The 21,670-nt window shown below is 34.9% G+C and overlaps 2 protein-coding genes across 4 annotated transcripts; one reads left to right on the top strand and one right to left on the bottom strand.

The window, feature by feature from the left end:
* LOC18788262 (basic blue protein) lies at positions 1,278–2,511 on the top strand. The gene is made up of 2 exons (XM_007227112.2): positions 1,278–1,568; positions 2,170–2,511. Exons 1-2 carry the CDS (start codon positions 1,388–1,390, stop codon positions 2,367–2,369), a joined length of 381 nt encoding a protein of 126 aa, XP_007227174.1. The 5' UTR covers positions 1,278–1,387; the 3' UTR covers positions 2,370–2,511.
* On the bottom strand, positions 11,603–20,986 carry LOC18793779 (sterol 3-beta-glucosyltransferase UGT80B1). Of its 3 annotated transcripts, none has more exons than XM_020555520.1 (15): positions 20,837–20,986; positions 20,614–20,685; positions 19,153–19,246; positions 18,888–19,030; positions 18,208–18,278; positions 17,783–17,864; positions 17,479–17,580; positions 17,211–17,266; positions 16,686–16,720; positions 15,756–15,972; positions 15,294–15,509; positions 14,273–14,332; positions 13,134–13,176; positions 12,734–12,955; positions 11,603–12,125 (listed from the first exon to the last, which is right to left on the bottom strand). In XM_020555520.1, the coding sequence occupies exons 1-15, from the start codon at positions 20,915–20,917 to the stop codon at positions 12,069–12,071; spliced, it is 1,551 nt and encodes a 516-aa protein (XP_020411109.1). In that variant the 5' UTR covers positions 20,918–20,986; the 3' UTR covers positions 11,603–12,068. The 3 variants fall into 3 exon arrangements, 2 of the variants coding, with proteins under 2 accessions (XP_020411109.1, XP_020411110.1); XM_020555521.1 differs by having other exon boundaries at positions 13,134–13,173; XR_002269840.1 differs by lacking the exon at positions 11,603–12,125 and having other exon boundaries at positions 12,899–12,955; positions 13,134–13,228.

Here is a 21,670-nt window from a genome sequence, read left to right as displayed (position 1 = left end):
TGGCGTGGGTGATGACTTCAAGACCCGTCTCAAGAGGCCAAGTGTGTGTGGAGGTCAAGGGGCAGGGCTTGAGTGCCTCGACAACTTCTGTGGCATTATAGGCAGAACCGCATCATGACTTTTGCAACCACATCCTGACACACCCCCATCCCATGCCTTTTGGTGGTTGTGTGTGGACATAAAGAGAAAATTAGGAAAAACACATTGACAACTGCATATTTTATGTAGAAACACATAGAGGGATTGGAGAGAAAAAAAACCCTCCCTCAGAGCGTTGGGGGTGTATATGAGGGTGTATGTTAAATATACATTTTTTGTTATTGGAATCGTTTTCAATAGAGAGATGTAAAGGGATGTAAATATACATCACCACCATGGGGATATAAAATAAAATGTATATTTACATTTATTTTTACATCCCTTGCAGGCGAGACCCACCAGAAAAAAGAGAAGAAAAATGAAGAAAAGTCATCATAAAAGGCTAGGACCCATGGCTACAGTAATTGCTGAAAAAAAAATTCACATGTTGTTTGCTCATTTGTGGTTTTCATGCTCCCTCTCAATGTTTTTGGATGAAATCATATCTACTCCGAATTTAAATATTTTTAGGTCCATTTGTTTGAAAAATTAAAATTAACCTAATACAAAAAAAAAAAAAAAATTTATAAAGTAAACATAAAATACAAATTTAACACAAAAACGAATTAAGACAAACAAAACAATTATATCTTAGATTTACATCTTTTTTCATTGGAGCAAAAAACGTGTTTACACCCCCCGAAGGTGTAAAGGGGATGTAAAAGTGGCTTTACACCCCTGAATTTATACCCCCCATTGTGGATGCTTTTTGTCACTTGTTATTTTCTAATTGATTGGTTCTTAATGTGTTACTATTTTTTATACGTAAAAGCACGCTATGAGTTTTTTTTTCTTCTAAAATATTGGACTTGAAGCAATAACGGATCCATAATTTAAAAATCAGTTAGACAAAACTTACATACTAGACAAGAAATGAAACTTTGGCGTGCAGAGTAAGTGTATAGGCTTCCTTTGATTTATTTTTTAAAATTTTTGGCTGAGTGATATCATATGTAGCTTTTTTTGGGAAAAATTTGAGTTGGGGCAGTAGCTAGCTAAGTCTGCCCCATGCATAGAACCGCCACTGATTTGAAGGGTTTTTCTCTAAAATATAAAGTTATGATGGATCTATATGTCAAAAACTGGGTCCTACGACTCCCACTACCACCCTCATTAAAAAGGCCACACCCCTCATTTTTATCAGTCACAACTTAACCTCTCTCTCTCTCTCTCTCTCTCTCTCTCTCTCTCTCTTCTTCTTGTTGTTGTTTTTGGACTTCAAGTTTACTAAACGGTGCCGTTTGAGATCATGGGTCAGGGTAGAGGCAGTGCAGGGGTTGGTGTGGTTTTGGTGATGTGCCTGAGTTTGCTGCTGCTCCAATGTGAATGGGCTGAAGCCAGAAGCTACACTGTTGGGGATGCAGGTGGTTGGACGTTTAACGTTGCTGGGTGGCCTAAGGGGAAGTCATTTAGAGCCGGTGACGTGCTTGGTTAGTATATACAAACTAAAAGCATATATATTATTTTCTTCTTCTGCTTAGTAAATTATATACAACTTTGAAGGAAGATTATTTGATTGATAATTAGTATAGGAAAATTCATGAAGTTGGGTCCTTTGTTCAAGTTCTTTTTCCTTTTAATTTGGACTGATTTAGAGACTGAATTCTTTTCACCAGGAAAAGTACTTCTGAGGCAGAGGCCTAGTGAGCCCATGTTCGGCTAATCATCGATAACTCAAGTGATTAAAAATATAAGAGTGATTTGTAAATCGAGTGGTTAAAAGTTTAAAAATAATTTGTAACTCAAGCAGTTAAAAAATAAAATAAATCGAAACTCAAGTGATTAAGAGGTTTTTATGCTGCAACCAAACTCTGTTTCTTCCTCCCTTTTTAAAAAGGAAAGGAAAAGACCAAAATGTTTCACAAGATACAAAGTAGATCGTAAAAACTGGCATGAGTTTGAGAGGACTTGGATTTTCTTAATTATCTAAAGTCAAATAAATTTTTTAACTAAACCTTAGAATTAGCTTGTACTTTAGCATATAATCTTGATTAATCTTAGTACCCTGACCTCTTGCATATTTGATTATAGTTTTCAACTACGCGTCTTCTGCTCACAATGTGGTTGCTGTGAACAAGGCTGGGTATCAGACATGTAGCTCTCCAAGAGCTGCCAAAGTCTTTCAGACTGGGAAAGATCAGATCAAGCTTGCTAAAGGACAGAACTTCTTCATTTGCAATTTCCCAGGCCACTGCCAATCTGGCATGAAAATTGCCATCACTGCAGCCTAGGCTGATCTCATATATATTTAATTATATATAATATAATCGCTATATACCCAGTATACTCTATATAGCTGGATGTATTGTAAGTTTCACTACTACTTTGTGATAAAGAAATAATAGGTCAGTGGTATTGCTGTTGGCATGCAAACTAGTGGTCTATGGTTTGATCCTTATAATACCGCGTGTGTGTAAGAATACCCTCTCTTTCTTTTCAACTGTAGCAAAAAAAAAAAAGCAAAAGCGAGAATAGTTTGACACTCACTCAAAGGGGAAAAAAGTCTCTTTGGTGGCCCATATAAGTAATGTCATAAATAAAGTACGAATGAAAAGGGAAAAGAAAAGAAAGTGGTATGTACGATTAAAAGTTTTCTCATTAGAACACACTAGAAGAATTCCTAAGTGAACAGTTCTAGGAAAATAATATTGAGGTATAGTACTCATTTAATCTCTACTTTAAAGTTTAGGTCTTGCAAAATGCATATGGTATTGCATGAATTAAACAAATTTTATTCCATTAGGTTTACAGAAACCTAAAAAATTCTCTCTGGTAGAAAGAGACTTCTAAAGGAAAAGACGCATTGTCTCTATAGAATAATTAACCAACCATGTTCTAAGTAGGTAGAGAGAGAGAGAGAGAGAGAGAGAGAGAGAGAGAGAGAGAGAGAGAGAGGTTTGGCAATAATAAAGATCAAAAGCTGATTTTATTGTCACTTTATTATAAAAAAAATTACTGCAAGTAAACACCAAGGTAGGTCAATTTGATCATGTGGCAGTTACTGCCATCTCCATCCCGGCAGCACAGTGACCAGGAAAGCCACAGATGAATTAGTTTTGTCCATGTTGAATTGAAGTTTGATTTCATCATTTCCTGATGAGAACTTGGTCGCCTATTGTGCATGTTGTGTAACCATTTTCATCTACCACCACCACATTGTCCTGTCCATTATTGTATTTGAACACTGCAAATAAAATGTCATTATAACAAGATCATTAATGTGTTTTAGCTCTTAAGTACTAAACAAGATATCTTTCACTTTTTTGAAAATTAACAATAATTGTATTCAATAATTAGACACAGAGACTAAATACTTATAAAGGATTAATACAAAGATGGATATCTTTCCCTTTTATCCCGTCGTTTAACAAAATAAATAAAAATACAAGACATTCCTTTTAAAATTTGGAGATCATGCTCTCCAAAATAATGCTAAGATGTGTTGGCATGGGGTCTCTTTCTCTTTGCTTTTTTATATGAAGATATCTTCATAGATCTTCCCTAGAAAAAAGAAAATTCAAGCCAATAATTAATTATTTGATTGAATAGGCCAAAGAAATTTGAATTCATGACCTCCTCCAAAGTGGATTTTGAGTGTTACTAAACGAATTGATATATTAGACTCCAATTAAAAATCCTACGAGTTAACAAAAATTTCACCCTCCTAACAAAATATGGCAATACCTTGTCATAGTTTTCTCAATCCTCAAATTTTCATTTCTATATTTTGAGGAATCATAACTTTCATCCTACAAATTTTTTTTCTTTTTTCCGTTTTTCTGCAATGTGTTTTTTCGGAAAACATTCGTTAAGATCTATCAAAACCCACGAATATGAAAATATTTCAGAAAACAAAGGGAAAATAAAAATTGACATAATTCAACAACTTTATACTTCAAAGTTAGACATGATTCAACATAAAAGTTGGACAATTTAAGGCTTACCCAATGTATCGTGAGTGTGGAATTTCTTGCCAGTAGGCCAGTCATGGACTTTAAAGTTCCAACCATCATCACCTCCAACGGTGTAGTTGGTCGCATCACTAATCTCACAACAAGACAACAATAACGTTGTGGCAACAATTGCACTGCCTCTAGCTTGGCTCATTTTGAGTTCTAGACCTTTTATAGGATTTGAACATGCCTTCAACATTCTGGGTGTTTAAAGTTTTACCATTTTAAGGAGATATACATTTTCTTTAATTCCAATTCTAAATAGAAACACATTTTTATTATGAAAGGTAAAACTTCAAATGTTGACAACCAGTCATTAGTTAGTTTGAATTTGTTATCTGGGTTCAAAATTGCCCACATTCATTCCATCTGTTCAGGCGTAATATAAACTGAGGCTCAAACATGTTTCAATTTGAGGAAACAATGTAGGCTAATACATGTTTTAGAAGCCCTTCAGTGGACGTTTTCTTGGATTCTGTGAAGCTAATTGGCATTGGTTTTATACAATTGGTGATGCATGGTTCATTGGAGGTAATGTCATTGCCAAAAGGCCCTGTATCTAATGTATTAATAGCCTGAACTCAGTATTATTTTTGGTTTTTTTAATGGGTTATCTCTATAATAGGTATTTGGATGACCATTACAAATATATCCTTACTTAGATTTTCCATTATATTGGGTGAATATTACTGCTTGACTGAGATTGCATGTTTCAATTTGATGGACAATTAATGGTTGGAAATGAGATTGCATATTTTATATTTAGGAAGCTTTTGCTTGGAACAAGCAATTTTATACTCTGAAATTCAACATTTTTTGATCCACAAAATGTTGGTGCATCTCTTATAAAAAAAAAATTGTTGGTGCATCCTTATTTTTGTTGTTGTATTTATGGGTTTAACCCGATTATTTCTTATAAATAAAATTCATTTTTTATTCTTACTCAAAGGGCTAATACCTGGAAATCATTAGAATTAGAGGTATTAGAAAGAATTTAAATTCTCATTCTCCAATATCGCCTGTATACATAAAATAATTGAAGAAATAACTCTAGCTCAATGGGCTAAAGTGGCATTTTAGCCCAAAACCTTAAAATAATATGACAAAATTGTATATTTAAAGAGTATAGCCGATCGGCTATACTATTTGAATATATATATTTTTTGAAAGTATCGCCGCTCGGCTATACTCTTATTGCCAACAGCCTCTTTCCCTCTCAACTCAAGCTTCGTTTTTTTTTTCTTTCGTTTCGGCTGCTGCGTTGATTGGATTGGATTGGACTCTCTCTATGAAAATCATCAAATGTCATTCAGCTATTGAAATCTCCACTAAGATAACAACTCTGATGCTATAAAATCTTAAAATCCTTAGAAGAAACTCTCTGATAATCGTTTTCCATGTAAACAAACAAACAAAAAATTGCAAAATCAGAAACATACGTAAATTGGACGCCATGGTAGCCACGGATAGAGACTCGAATTCGTAGTTAGACGGCCTAGGCGGATCTAGGCGGCGCCTAGGCGGTCTGGTAGGATCTGGGCTGCCCCTAGGCGGTCTGGGCGGAGCCTAGGCGGCCTGGTCGGGTCTAGGCGGGTCTGGGAGCCAGGGCGGGTCGTGTCCTTTTTTTTTTTGTTCTTTTCCAAATGAAGACAGCGGGAGACTCGGCCGTGACTTCGTCTCTGCCTTGTATTCTCTACGATACTTCAGAATCAGAGATGGGCTTATTGTCTATCAGTCGCTCTAGATTCTTCCTTCTTAAAACTAGTTTGACCTGTGAATAAGGATATTAATCTCCCCTTTTAATTAGTGTGTGTGTGTTTACTCTCGCCAACATTTGGTATGAACTGGGTTTGTGTGAAATTACATGCAAAATAAAGAGAGGAAGAAAAGGAAGAAGAAAAATGTACCAAATACTTTGCAGCTAATAAGAAGTGTCCTCGTCTCTGCAACTGCAACTTGGTTGGAGTAAAAGGTCTTCAGAATCAGAAGGACCTTACGTGTCAGCAGGAGAAACGAGTAATGGAGTCACCAACGTAACGTGGAACCTACATGTAATAGATATCTCACCATCTGAAACCTGACCTGTCAGGCTGTCACCTGAGAAGAAAAAGACAGAAAACCCATGCCATATATATGCAACATTCCGCCATTTTCTCCTCTCAACTCTATTTATTTTAAACCCGAATATGTAGCCTTCAATCCAGTTCTCTCCATTTGCTTATTGCACGTAATATTTTCCAAGTTGAGAAATAGAGTGTTATGAAATGATGAAAGAAAGCATGCTGCAATTGAAGTCCTTGAATCACATCTCATTGGTGTGCAGATCAGTTGAGAAATCCCTTGATTTCTACCAGAGTGTTCTTGGGTTCTTCCCAATTAGGAGGCCTGGCCCTTTGACTTTAATGGTGCATGGTATAATTCTTAAAAACTTGGAAAACCAACAACAACCACCCTTCATTTTTATTGAATTGGTTTACTCTGTTTTTGAAACATTATAGAGACTGAGAAACGAACACGAAGCTTGTACTCGTAGTCCAATCTTCAAAATTCAAATACTCGGTCTTGAGCCTCTCTCTCAACCCAAGCTTGGATTTTTTTTCTTTGGTTTCGGCTGCTGCGTTGATTCGATTTTTTTGTGTGCTTTTCTGTTATTGAAGTTGGCAACGTCACAAGGCAGTTTCTTAGTATGCCAGAAGAAGCCCAGCATATGGTTCTTTAACCTGAGGCACACCTTGCAGTTTGGCATTGGATTGCACCATGCCGGTCTGAATGACAAAGATAGATCTCTAGTTGAGGAACAAGATTCAAGCATTTCTGTTTTACCTCAGTAAGCATGAGTCTTCCCTGAAAAACACATTAGGAAAAGAGAATATAAAAAGATCATTTCCTTACTCTATATACTGATTAGGCATATGGTATTGGTTTGTACCAGCACATTGGCATGGGGTCATCATCTAGTCATTATTAAGGTAAGGCAAAATTTGTGCGATATCTTTTTCATTTGGTTTCTATATTTACAAAGGTTTCTAGCATGAGTAAATTGCAGCAGCTGTTCTTCAGGACAAATTTACATAAGTGTTGATTCTCTTGCAGTTGCAGGGAACATAATATTATGATGGGAAAACAATAAGAGATATGTTGATTTTCCAATATCAATCACAGATATATTTCAAATGATGGTTTTGGTCACACATGACTATATAGAATAAAAAATGGAAAGAAAGAAATATGTGAATCAGATTACATGCTTTTCTCCCTTTATAATCAACAGTTGCTCAGATTCTACAAGAAAGATGGGAGTAGATGCCCATCACAATCCGCCTGCACCTAACAAATCATATTACTTTCTGAATATTTGCCTCAAATACTAGGAATCAGGTTGTTTGGAGTTTTGAATATCAGAAAATCTAATAAAGTCAATGGATGAAGACTTGCAGTCCTATATCTAATCAATAAACCATTTTCCTTTTTATTTTTTCAATACTCTACACCTATCTTCTTTTTTTTTATGTCAAAGTTCAGGATGCCTATCGTTTGCATTGCTGCTGTGACAATGATCCTCTTGTACTTAAATGTGGTGAAGACACAAGTTAAAAGCCTTTGGTTTTTATTATTTTGTGTCCTTAGTATTTGATTTATTGAGCCTGTACAAAATCTTACATGAGCATAGTTTTCTACAGATGTTTAATCCAGCTTACTATGGCTTGGACAATGCTGAACCTGAGTTTGATATAAAGTGGATAAGGACCGCTTAGATGATCCACATGTCAAAGCCAATCTGCTCTTTCAGGTCAGAGTTGTCTTCAACTATATGTTTTTTCGAATAAAAACTTCATGCCGTTTTCCTTTTTAGTTCTCTCATCGTTTTATTCTCTTACCATGCATGAATTCTGCATTCAGGCACATTTCTCGCAGTTAGAACTACCAATCAGTGATTACGTCACAGACTAGAAGTCAGTATTGGATCAAAGTATGCGAATCATCCAGGCCATGATAGATATATGTGCTAATAGTGGGTGGATTTCAAGCTCAATTACTTGCATGCATCTTCTGCAAATGGTCGTGCAGGTATTCTTCTTAGTAGTTACAATTCTGACTTCTTCGTAGTAGTACTTGCCTAGAATAAAAGACGAGTGCTAGTGCGAATTGGGCATTCTGCCTTGTTTATATTATTACATTCTAGAGCTAGCATATTTGATTAGTTAGAAATGTTAATGGGGAATGCTGAGCACCCTTGAATGTTGTTAGTCCATGCCTCTTTCCTGTATTGTTTATCTTGTTTTGGCTTTTTTTTTTTTTTTCCTTTGTCCTCCAAGAAAAGCTCTTCTTTTGTGTTTTTCCTTTCCACAGTACATTACCCTAAAAAAATATAGGGCCATTTCAGCAGGACTCAAACCTTCAACTTCTGGGTAAGTGCCGTCATTGTATGGCCAATAGTAGTACATGGCTTGACTTGGCGTCTTTCCTATCTTTCTCTTTCTCCTTCTACGCTTGCGAGATACAAGAGAGGTATTGCACTTTTCTCCCCTCTTAACATTGGGAATTTCAGGTGTATGTGGGTATGGTATATGTAAGAATGATATGCTTCTTCTCATCTAACACGTTGTTTGAAATCTCATTTAGAATAGTTGTATATATATATATATATATCAATGCCATATGACCTCTGATAACTTCAATTTATTCCATAACTCTTCTCTTCGTTGCCTCATTAGAATGTTTTGCATCCAATTTTTCGTATGCAGAGAATATACTGATGTATCTCAAAGTAGATTTTTTTATTCTTGAGCTATGGGCTAATAGCCGGAAATCATTAGAATTGGAGGTATCGGAAAAAAATTTAAATTCTCATTCCACAATATCGCTTGTATAAATAAAATAATTGAAGAAATAACTCTAGCCCAATTAGCTTAAGTGGTATTTAGCCCTGAACCCTAAAATAATATGACAAAATTGTATATTAATATATTTGGATATTTTAAAGGTATAGCCGAGCGGCTATATATATATTATTTATAATATACATATATATTAATATATATAATAGAATGCATAATATATGTAATATATATACATATGTATATACACAGTCCCCTTCTATTGAGGGATCCCTCAAATAATTTTATTTGAGGGACGCCTTTTAGGGGTACCCTACAATTTTTTTCCCAATGATCCAAATCATTTATTTTTTAGGTCTTCATTCATAGATCATCCTTACAAAAAATTAGACAAATCGGAAACCATTTCGACATCCAATTGTGTCTTACAAAATCAATGAACACGGTGCTTCAAGAAAATGCTAAAATTTCAGTAACTTAATTGAGTGGTCAAATGATATCGGATTCAAGTGAGTTTTTGTAGAGATGATCTTTGAATGAGTATCTACAAAATAGAAGGTTTGGATTAGTAAAATACAATCCGGAGTGGGGCCTACAAGGGGTGTCCCTCAAATAAGCTTATTTGAGGGATCCCTCAATGGAAGCTCTCTGTGTATATACATACATACATACATATATACATATATATATATATAGATTGTTTTGAAAAAATAAAAAAATCTAGTCCTAGTCCAAGCATACACCAAATGCAAGATAAGTGTTATCCAACTTAGACCAAGCCAAGCCAAGCCAAGACAATTCCTAAGCATAGTCTATGCCAAGACAATCCTATGTAACAAACGAGCCCTTAAGTGTTTAACACACATGAAAGTGGACAAATCATGAACAAAGGAGAAATTCTTCCATATCACAGGAGAGCATTGTTTTACTATCTCCAACAAATCACGTCTCCAATGGCGAAACCACACACGGTTATGGTGGTAGCTTTTTAAAGAAAGAAAAAACCTATATATATGGACCACCAGCAAATACAACACATTAATTAGGGAAATGAAGTCACGCAGTTGCTTAATAAAAGGCTTTGAAGAACAAAAGAAAAAACCTATATAGCCCACCAACAAATACAACACATTAGGGAAATATGAAGTAGGGGTGGGCACTCAAACCGGCGAATCGAAAATTTGAGCCAAACCGCACTAAATCAAACCGGAAAAAAATCGAGTTGACCAAAAAGTCAACACCGGTCAAAAATCAAACCGGACCGGTTTTGGATCCGATTTCATGTCTTCAAAAACCGGATTGGGTCGAACCGAACGGATCAAATTAAAAAAATATATAATTTCAATATATATTTATATTTAATGCTATATTTTTAATTTCACCAAAATATATATATATATTTATCCAAGTTCAATTTCAAAATATCTCTCTTTTCTAACTTTAATATTTATTTTTATATGAAATTGAATAAATTGTTAAATTTCAAGTAAAAATAATAATATTTCAATTAAGAATTGTATTAAAAATTAATTTTTATGATCCGGTTCAAAACCAAACCGGACCGAAACCGGTTCAACTCAAACTGAACAGTTTTTGAAATTTTTTTATTAAAACAAACCGAACTAAATCGAATGAATAGTACAAGATCGGTTTTAATTTTAAGCAAAAACCAATCCAACCCAAATCGTGTCCACCCCTAATATGAAGGCCGGCAGTTGTTGAATGAAAGGGTTTAAAGAACAAATGAAAAAACCTATATGGCCCACCATAAACAGATTAGGGAAATATTATTTTTCTAAAGTCTGTTTGTATTCTCTACTGCCTTTGGCTGTTGTTTAATAAAATATCCTTTTCTGACCCAAATAATAAAGGGAAAGCTTCCCTAACAGTCCAATAAAAACCCTCACAAGTACTTCAACCCACAATTATAGACTCATTAAGGGCCAGTTTGGTATTGCTGTGCTGTGAAAATAATCGTTGTCATATTTGTTGTGAGAGAAATCAGCTGTGAGACAAAGCAGTTTGGCGTTTGGTAAAATTTTTGTTAAAAGTGTTGTAGGTATTGATTTTATGCATAATCAGAAAATGATTGCCGCATGATCATTAAACCCAGCGCCTCTTCGTAACTGATTCTTACATAATCAGAAAATGAAAGCACCTCATTAGCTGCTTTCCCTTATAGCTTTCTCTCACAGCAATTTTTAATAATAAGTGATTTTCTCACAGTTTACCAAACGGGTTGGGCTTCTCAAAATTTTTAAAAAATCACTTATCACCCGAAATAAGCAATGCCAAACAGGCACTAAGTAATTGAAACTCACAAGTGGGAAGAGGCTTGCTTTCAAAAATGAAACAGTATGTTAACTTAATTCTATTGCTCTTGTTCTTGAATAGGTTACACTTTCAATTATGTTGTTGAACATATATTTATTTTGATAATATGAATTTTTTAGTTATATTTAATATTTATTTATTTTATGTTAAATGTTTTTAATTTTTAATTTATATGATTTAATATATACTTTTATTTTAAAAAAATTATGGAAGCTGTAAGGTTTTAAAAAAAAAAAATTTAAGCTAGCCTTCCCATTGAAAAATTCATGATTTCGCTCTTTCACATCCCACCACACATGATAAGGCTGAAACAGTATTATCCCCGCGACATACAAGCTCTTCTGGTGAAGAAAGACATGATTGATAACTATATTATACAAATACAAGATTATTAAGAACTATCATAAGCGCTGATCCTTGCACATGTAAATGAAGGCACCCCAAAAAGGTACTGAAACGACATATTGGCATAAGGAGTCAAAAGTATGTTGGAAATGACCATTTCACCTCGCAGGCTCTTTTAAGTTGACAAAGAAGGTTCTCTAAATCAATTGATTTTTCTTGTCAAATGCTCGATTACTAAATAGGAAAAGCTTTCTTTCTGCATAAGCAAGACATTGTTAGTAATATTTTGCATCTAATCCATCCCATTTAGATTAGAAGAGTCTTTTTACAAAAGAACAATTCTCTAAAGCAGACTGTCCCAATCGTGCACATGCCGCCCTCCAAACAGCCATTTTCAGAATCTGGACTGTCTGCATTGCCGAAAACCATGTGGAATGTCAATGAAACAGATTCCAAATAATCAGCTTGAACAACCAATCTCTTCCTTGATATATTTAACAGCATTTGAGACTCCATCCTGAAAAGTAAATATCATTTTGTAAATTAGACTAGTAGCACCTTCTATTCATATTTTCAATTTTCAGAGAATAAACACAAATAGTTTTGGGATGCCAATAGTTCCTTCTACTTTTCATTCTTATTAGAATGGGGTACTAAGACTATAATTTGAAATTTCAACTCTAATTGTAGAACTAGATTAAAACAAAATAAAGGGTCCCCAAATCTCCAAATTATCAACACTTACGAAACTAGGAAGATCCAACCTAAAAGATATGCAAAGAAGGTACATGTTATACGTTCCCATGCAGTGTAGATTGATTTTTGACAGGCCACCATCAATTAATCTCTAGCAGAGAAAGCTGCATCCCTCATAAGAGTTCAGTGCCTTCTCGAAGGAAAAGGGTAACCTATACCATTAAAATTTGTATATACATCGAATGGCATCACATGTTACACATACCACATCGAACATCGAAAAACTTAAACAAACATGTTGCACACTAACAAAACTAAAAGTCCCCTCCCCATTCCTCTTCCTCCCCCTTTCCACCAAATCCATTTGAAATTATAGTGCTGTGAAACTACCAACAATTATTACCTTCATAATTCAAAAGTAAGTATTACCTCAAGAGATATTCTCTTAGAAATTTCTACAGCGTGTTCTCTAATTTTGGGAGATAATGCATCATGTATGACCCTGGATAGCAAATTCGCTGCTCCTTGGATTATTTTTTCATCACTTTCTTCTGGAAGTAAGTGGCTTCTTTTCAATGGTTCTGGTGCTACTCCAAGCCAGAACATTCTTTCAGCCCAATAAAACTGATCTAGCAGAAATGGGCATACTACCTGCCATCTGAGATAAATTACTTTTCTGCATCATGTATGTTACAGGGGAGGGGGGGAGAGAGAGAGAGAGAGAGCCCCTTCATTGTTACTACTGATATACTTGATCAAGTGAAATACAATATATGTTAAAGGTCGAATATATATAAAGAAGCAAAAATATGGTACTACCAGAACTAACCTGTGGGATTCCTGCAAGTAGTGCTGCAGCAGTAGTGCCACTACTTCCACATTTACAGAAAACGAATAGTAAATACATTGCTCGTTACGTATTTCCTAAAATGTTATGTCAGAAAAAAGAAAAAAAAAAGAAAAAAAAGAAGGCTGAAATCCCCTGGTCTTTCAAGTTGTAAGGAATTTCAATTTCATTCATGATATCTTAATTGATCCAATCACATACATTAATTTTCTACTATTTCAATGTAGTCCCAACCATGGAGGCAGAGACTGAGGGCAGACGGAAGCTTTTGGTGTCAAGTTTCTCATGCTAAGATGGCCAAATATGCTGCTAATATACAACAACAATAAATAACTTACGGATGGGTTTGGGAACACAGTAGACAATGTTGACAGACTGGAACCTTTTCACTGTGTTCCCTCACTCTCTCCTCTTGCACTATAATTAGAAATCCTCCTTTTTCTGTCATTGCCGCTGCCAGAATTGTCTCTTTTATTTTCTCCCCCTCCCCTCTCTTCTCTTTTGAACTCAAAAACCAGAAACCACTAGACTCTGAAAACCCCAAAAACCCACAATGCCAAGGAAAATCCACATATGGGTCTCTTGAAGAGATTCAAATATTGGAGTTGGGTACTATGTAACTGAAAGTTTTTCAATAATATGAGAAATGCCCTGGTGAAAAGGAATCAGTATGGAAATAATTTGGGTAGCTGAGCATGATTCAGGTATGCTGGTGCTATAGTGGAGCTGAGGTTTCAAGCAGACGACTCTGTATGGTGTAATGGTGATGCTGTAGATGCTGGAGCTGTTGATGGACGGCTGGAGTCCAAGTGGTTCCCCCTCGGAACATAAACTACGTTCTATAGTTCTGAAACATAAAATCTATGTTTCTTATATCGAAAAGTCTAAAATGTTAACAGTATGTCTAGCCACATCAGCCCAAAATCTTGACATCCCATTAACTTCCATTTGCCTTGGTTTACAGAAGTACATCATCCATGACTGATATTACATTGAAGTAACTTGAAAGAAGAAAAAATTAATATATTTGATTAGAGCAACACAGACAAAATTGAAATTCCATACACATTAAGGGACCAAAAAGGTACTTAAGCCAACGTATAAAGTTGGACTACTCTCACCTTCCCCCATGATGAATTGCAGCCGCACATCGAGTAAACAGCCACTTGTATGGTATGGTACTATTCAACAAGGTAAGAAAATGTTATTCAGAGAGGAAAAGAGTAGCCAAAGACCAACCGACTGGACATAACTGATCTAGAAATCATTTGAAATTAAACGGGTGAAAAGCATGATAGCTATTCTATGTTGTAGAACTGCAGTTGTAATTTTAAAGTAATCAAATCTTATGTACGATATTGGGAAAATATTTTCAGGTTCTGGAAAAAGGTTGCCAGGTTCTAGGATAAAAGTGGGAAGGCACACAGCATAATTCACAGTTTAAGACATGTAGATAATATATCCACTAAAGAAAGACATAGAGCATATAATGTTAGCTACAGTTGGTTGAATAACTAAACATTGCAAGTTCCATTGTCCTTACAAGCTTCTGATGATGTCAATATTTTCTGATGTAGGATAAAAACAGCATTGTGGTTTAGGAATGATGGATCTAATCTAGCTAATTTGGTTTAGCCAATTTAGGGGATTGAACAAATTAGTTTATTTGATTGGGGTGACTTTTATGGTTTGCCGAATTATTTGATTAAATTTTTGGTATGGAGGATTTATAAGGGTTTGGTTTTTGTTCAATTGATGAATAGAAACATATGATCCTCTTATTCTTTCAACAAATAAAAATCCAAAATCTTAGAAAGCTCCAAATAAGAACCAGTGATGCACAACTTTCAAGAGGTTCCTGCACATAAGGTTAGTGCACAAGAGTCTAATACATAAAAACCAACAAATGCCATGCATTGCAAACTACCTTTTGAAGAAATAGGGTAGTAAGAAGTCATAAAAAGGCACCAAGAGGGTGCAGTCCATGTAGACAATAGCATATGATATATATATATATATAATGAGAAATAACTATATAATTATTCAATATAAGAGCCCTGTATAACATTCGAAAAATGTTAAGATAGAAATGTCATTTGCCTATCACAACACATTCTGCAGAAATTAGCTTGGAATGCTCACCCAGAAAAGCAGAAGAGTCGATCATTGAAGAGAGAAAGGCACTCGTCATTAAACTGTTTGTGCATCACATATGATGATGATTCAGCAACAATCGCTCGGATTGCGGTATCTAAAGGCATGTAGCCCGCTGTAAAGAGGATAAAGCGGTAACCTGTTATCTCCATGACCGTTTGGAGAAGTCGAAGAAAAGCTTGAGGGTTTTTTAAAAATCCCATGCTGCACATACAATGGGACACTCAATATCAGTATTTGGGTACAACATTACAATTGTCGTGCATTAACATGTAAGGAATAAACTGTCCAACTAGAAGAAAGCTATTTACGTATTTACACACTCAGTTGCAAGACCAGAGCATATAATAACTCAACTAAATCACAGAGTATAACCTGATACTCTTGTACTGTAATTTCTAAGAATGCATTAAAGCAGTTGCTAATGAATTAATTCGAGAAAGAACTTGCCTACCAATAGAGCTTAGGCCAATGAAAACAGGTGGCATAGGCATCGGAGTCTTCAGAAAATAATCTAAGTGAACATGGGCTGAACACAGTTCATCTTTTGTGTAAAGATGCCCTGAAGAAACAATCCTTGAAATTTCACAGCACTGCTTACATGAAAACTGCCATTCATTGGGGAGAAACCAAAAGCCACAAACCCGAACTTTTGATGGCCAATAACCTGTTAGAATCCTAAAACCACTGAGATGAGATCGACATAGCAGGAACAAAACGTGACCGAACAGATCAACCTTGTTCAATAAAAGAGACAGGATATGCTACAGCAATTATGGAAAATCACTTTTTGAATGAAGTCACATGCATCGATTATAGTAAAAATCACCATACTTAAAATGACCTGGCACTTATGCAGTATACTAATACTCCCACAGAACTCATGGGAACTACTACTGCTCATGGACCGTTACTAGAAAAGATTCTTGGAGTAGACCACTAACCATTTCTGGTTATAATAACTATGTCATCTAAGCTATTCTGCTGTAACAGAAACTTTTTAAGAATCATTTTCACTGTTTATCAAATTATACCAATTATTCTGTCATTTCATAGGCTTTTCCTTGAGAACGCTAGGCTCCAACAATGAAAACTAAGGCAAGAGCAGTAAATAAAACAAGATTTGAGAAAATTGTTAGTCAGAGAATGATTATCTACCTAGTGGCATCATATGCAAAACCATCACCTTTGCAATTATCTTATATCAACCTATGAATTTAGTAGTATTAAACAACTTGCATCCCCACCCCAAAACAGATGTACTTTATTTTTGGTGTGTGTATAATTTTTTTTTTCTTTTTGTCTTTTGTTTTGTTGGGGATAGCAAACACAAACATGAAAGAAAGTTGTACAATATTGAAAATTGTATAAACATGCTACCAGGGCACTCAACAACTTCTTTGCTAAATCCATACCTGTCACATAACAGGAAAAATTTCAGAATACTTGAAAACAAAAAGAAATTAAATAAGTATAAAGAATAACAATTCTCCATTCATAAAGATATTGTATGAAAAATAAAATTTCATTTGTTTAGTTGAATAGCTTGATGCAACTAGTCATTATGAAACAGTTTTGACTTTCAGTTGTGATTTCTAGCATTCTATTGGTGGTGCCTCTCGGATCTTCACTTGTAGCCATCGCAAGGCTTATCTCGTCCATGAGATTTGAACTCATGACCTCCTCCAACAAAGTGGAGACTAGTTGCTACTAGACCGAAATGGAATTGGCGAATTTTACATGAAATACAGCCCACTAATACATGGAACTTTAAAACCATATGGATACCAGAACAGTCATGGAATGCAAAAGTACCGGGGTGTAAAAAGTTTTAGTTAGCAGATAGGTGCAGAAAGATAACCAACACACACTCTCACATGCGTAAGTTGGAAACTCAGAACTCACAAAAGAAGGGGAGATGGAGGCCTATCGTGCCAAGTGGGTAGACCTGTTACTGGATCCTGCATTTAACAAAGAAGCAAAAGCATAAGTTCCAAGATAACCAGAGGAGCTACGTGATTATGAAAATTGTCAGCTCAGGTGATATGAAAGTATATTTAATGAGTCAAGAACTCATTGCCGAAATAAACCGAATCTGTCAATTTTGGTCTGTAAAGACTAACTGTTACAATATACTGAACGCATTAAGAGATTTTGTGTCAAAGATATTAACTGTAAAAGGGCAAGGACTCATATTCAAATTGTCACACCTCCAGGATCCCCAATATTCAGTGAAAAGTGGCCACATCCAGTGAATCACATCTTTCCAACAAACCTACGTGCATACAAAGATGAAAAGAAGAATGTTATTTCAGCAGATCACAAACTCATATTAATATAAAGAAGAGAAAGGACTAAAATTAAATTCACTTGTAAGTGATGCGTACACCATCAATTTATGAGACACATACCAGAAAGATCAAAACCACAAATACGAGCATTATTTCCAAATAGTAAATCTAAAAAAACTAAAGTACCTTGCTGATGTCAGCTTCCTTAAGGTATTTATACAAAAGTGGAAGTTCCTTTTTAAAGTGGCGCTCAAATGATGAAGGTGCACTGGAAGAAACTAAACAAAAATTAACTTCAAAAGATCAAACCAGAACTCCAAAACATTATAAACTAGTACCTACTTGAAAGTTCTTACAAAGTAATTCACTTTTTTCATTCCCTGTATATACCTCAACAAAAGAATGCTATCCCCAATATTGATAATATAAGGATATAGAATAACCTCTTTCTCACTTTATATAATATTATATGTAGGTAAAGTAAAATACCGCTTTCAGGTATCTTCATACAATTATGTTCAAATACAGATTTTCCTTTGCATATGATAAGTGGAACACGTTATCCAGTAACATTTCCATGTGGCCCCTAACATAAATAGAAGATGTATTACCTGTATGGAACGACATAAGGTGCAGCAACCATGCAACGGACACGAAAAAGTTCCGCAAAACTCCAGCCTTCCTGGATCATCACGCAGTGAAACCAATTTAGGTAGTACATTATTATACCCACTGTCTAAAATTCTAAATGAGTCTAATACTAATCGAGGTATATAAGTTGTTGACAATACAAAAATCTAAGATTGAATATTCTAAGCTTTTCATCTCAATGTTTCAAATCATCAGCCTCTTCATCTAAGTGTTATGCCCAATTTTCCAAATGTGCTCGATGTCCCCTACTAAAATTGATCAATCTGCCAACTAATGGGGGGACGTATTCAGAATATAAAAGTCCCACACTTGTATTCTATGCCTGGCATCTTATATATCAGGCCTCTCCATGCATAATCCTAAGTTGATGTGTAGACATTTAAGATGTTTAAGCAAGCATTAAATCCCATGTATGTGTACTATACTTGACAGAGAAGAATTTGAATGGAAAGTCACATAACCATACAGGATTTCTAGTTTTTATATTTAACACCCTTTACTTTCAAAAAAACATTTTGCTTTGTATTTGATTCTTTTATGCCAAAAATGCATTAATCTATATAAGAGATACTTTGACTTAAGTTTTTCCATAAAAACAAAAAACAAAACAAAACAAAGAAAAAGCTTAAATGGGAAGTACCAAAGCAAAGAAATTTATCACAATAAAATCACCCTCCATGCTTGGGCCAGATCCAAATATGGATTCAACTACCAAATAACATTCTTGTCTGTGTTCGATAGAAAACATCCTTTTCTGCAGTGAAAATGGGAACTCCACAGAGCCTGGTATGATAAAAGATCCAAAGAAAATGTTACATAGTTGTTAGATTGTTCTTTAAACAAGCCAGAGCAAATAAGCTCTGCTATATTGAGAGAAAAATGAGAGAGAATTCAGTAATTTGAACCGGTAGGATCATGTTTCTGATGGATAGAGAGAACAGGTGGTGATGAAATTGGACGATATGAAACATGTTTTTCAGCCAAGTGACACCTTAAGTTCTGCACAACAAGTGACAACCAACAAATTTAAAATACTCAACAAAATTGCTAAATACACATCAAACAAAAAGTAAGCAATGATGAACCTTTCCAAAAGTATGATAAGTTTTATAAATATATTAACATCAATTCTTCACAGTTTGATAGGGAATTGGAGCTGAAACAAGAACAAACAAAAAAAAAAGTAGAAGGAAATGCTCATACAACTGTTTCTTTTCTTTTGGTTATCCTGTGGATAGCTAAAATGCCAATAAGAAGTTGACTTGCACCATCTCAATTTAGGATGATTAATAATTTAGGGTCATTGTGAGTCATTGATTTGTGTTGACTGTACTGTGAAATCAACATATCAATAGTGATGAGGAGGGAGTTTCGCATCTGCATAATGTACGTGAAACAGCCTATATGATGCATGCATAAAGACATACCATACCCATACATATATAAGTAACTAAAACAAGTACTCAACCCTGAACCCTGAGAGAGATCCACGATCACACAACACTCACTTAAGTGTTTTAGTCCCAAACAAAGAAATATTTTCAACTATTTATTACTTTTTTCAGCTGCTTGTTTCTTTGTTGGGTGAGTGAGTGTGGGTGTGTGTGTTTGTGTTTGTGTTTGTGTTCGTGTGTGCGCGTGTGTGTATGCGGACACAAGCACGTCATTGTCTTTCATAATGTGTGTACTTGGAAACTCTATTATAGAAACCAACATTCCAGTTTTGTAGACTAAAATCAGCCTTAACTGGTACAAATTTATTTAGTAAATGTGATTGCTGACTATGCCAGTAAACCTAAAAAACAAAAACAAAAAGCAAGTCCAAGAAGTGTTAAGGCCTTCAATAGTATGAGACAAAAATGTAAATTCTGTAACTCAAACATCAACCTGCATTTGAGCCATACAGAAAAATACAATCCCCTAACACAAGAATACTAAAGGGTTTATTTAACAAGGTTAAGGATGCGTTGACAAAAAATAAAAATTAAAAGAAAAATAAAATAGAGTCAATTTGACATAGCATAATTTGTCAATTAAACATGATTGTTTTTTTAGGCAACTCCACCGGAGTTCCGAACAGTGGACAATGCAAAATTGTGGGCTTTACTGAGAGAGAAATGTGGTATCTCTATTAACACTAGATATCATGTTTGAATGAGTTTGCTAGTGGCATAACTCTGCTTGCTCAGTAATTTACCCTACCTGGTAACCATTCAAGAACAAGGGGTATCTTTAGTGTACCATTTTTATGGTGTTAGATTTAGATTCTCTAAATAGGCTTCATTTCATTTACCCTATTTGGAGTTCTTAAAATCTAACATTAATCAGCAGACGACTCAAAGCCTGGAAAGCAAGTTAAAGCAAACCTCATGAGCTGAATGCGTGATTAGAACGACGTCGTATTGTCTCTGGTCACAAGCAAAAGCCACAGCAATGGCCTGCAAAGTGAAAACACAACAAAACAAAACGGAGAATCAAAAACTCCACCAAAAAACTGTCAAATCATTTTGCAACATTAAATTTCTTGCATTTTCCCGGGACCCAAACGGAAACAGGTAGAGAGATGAATGGAAGAAAAGGATGACTTACAGCAATTGGGTAGACATCGCCTTTGGTACCGAAGGCCATGAACACAGCAACAGGTTTCGTCCTCTCAGACTCAACCTCCATTGCAATTCTCCACTGTGAGGTGTAAAGCCTGAGTCTTCAAGTGTGCCGCAGTGGCGGAGCCAATTTTATGTTTATTTCTTTTTGGCTTAAATACAAAAATGTTCCTGTGTTTTACCACATTGGTCAATTTAGTCCGTTTCCAATTTTATCAATTCGGTCCTGTGTTTAGTACCGTTAATCAATGTTGTCAATTCCGTTAAATTACAAAAATTTAAAAACTATTTAAATACTAATTAAAAAAACATAACTATTTGAATCTGAATATTAAAGGAAAAGAAAAGAAAATTTGAATTAATTAATATATATAATTCATGAAGTTAATTAAAATATTTAATACTAATTATTCACTAAAGAAATAATAATTAAAATATAATTACTAATTTAACTGATTACAATAAGGCAAAGATATTATTTATTTACTAAAAATAAATTTTAAAAAAAATTAATTAACCTTCAACATATAAAATTTATATTTATTTGTGAAAAAAAAAAAATTCTTCCGAAGCAAGTTCGTCGGCACAAGTCTATCCCAACGAAATGTGTCGTATTAGAACGTCCTCAAAGAAATTTCATCGGGAGAGGTTTTTAATTTTTTTAAAAATAGAAAAACCGAGTACCGCCGTGCGGCTATACTACTTTTTAAAAAAAAAATCAAAAAACCGAGTATAGCCGTGCGGCTATACTATTTTAATTTATTTTATTTTGAAAAAAGAGGACCTCTTTACAACTTAAAAGTTCGGTCGCTGCATAATA

The sequence above is a fragment of the Prunus persica genome, chromosome G1 (assembly GCF_000346465.2).
Source record: "Prunus persica cultivar Lovell chromosome G1, Prunus_persica_NCBIv2, whole genome shotgun sequence".
Lineage (NCBI taxonomy): Eukaryota > Viridiplantae > Streptophyta > Magnoliopsida > Rosales > Rosaceae > Prunus > Prunus persica.
The sequence above is the reverse complement of the archived record's forward strand: the minus strand, read 5'-3'. Positions and strand labels throughout refer to the sequence as shown.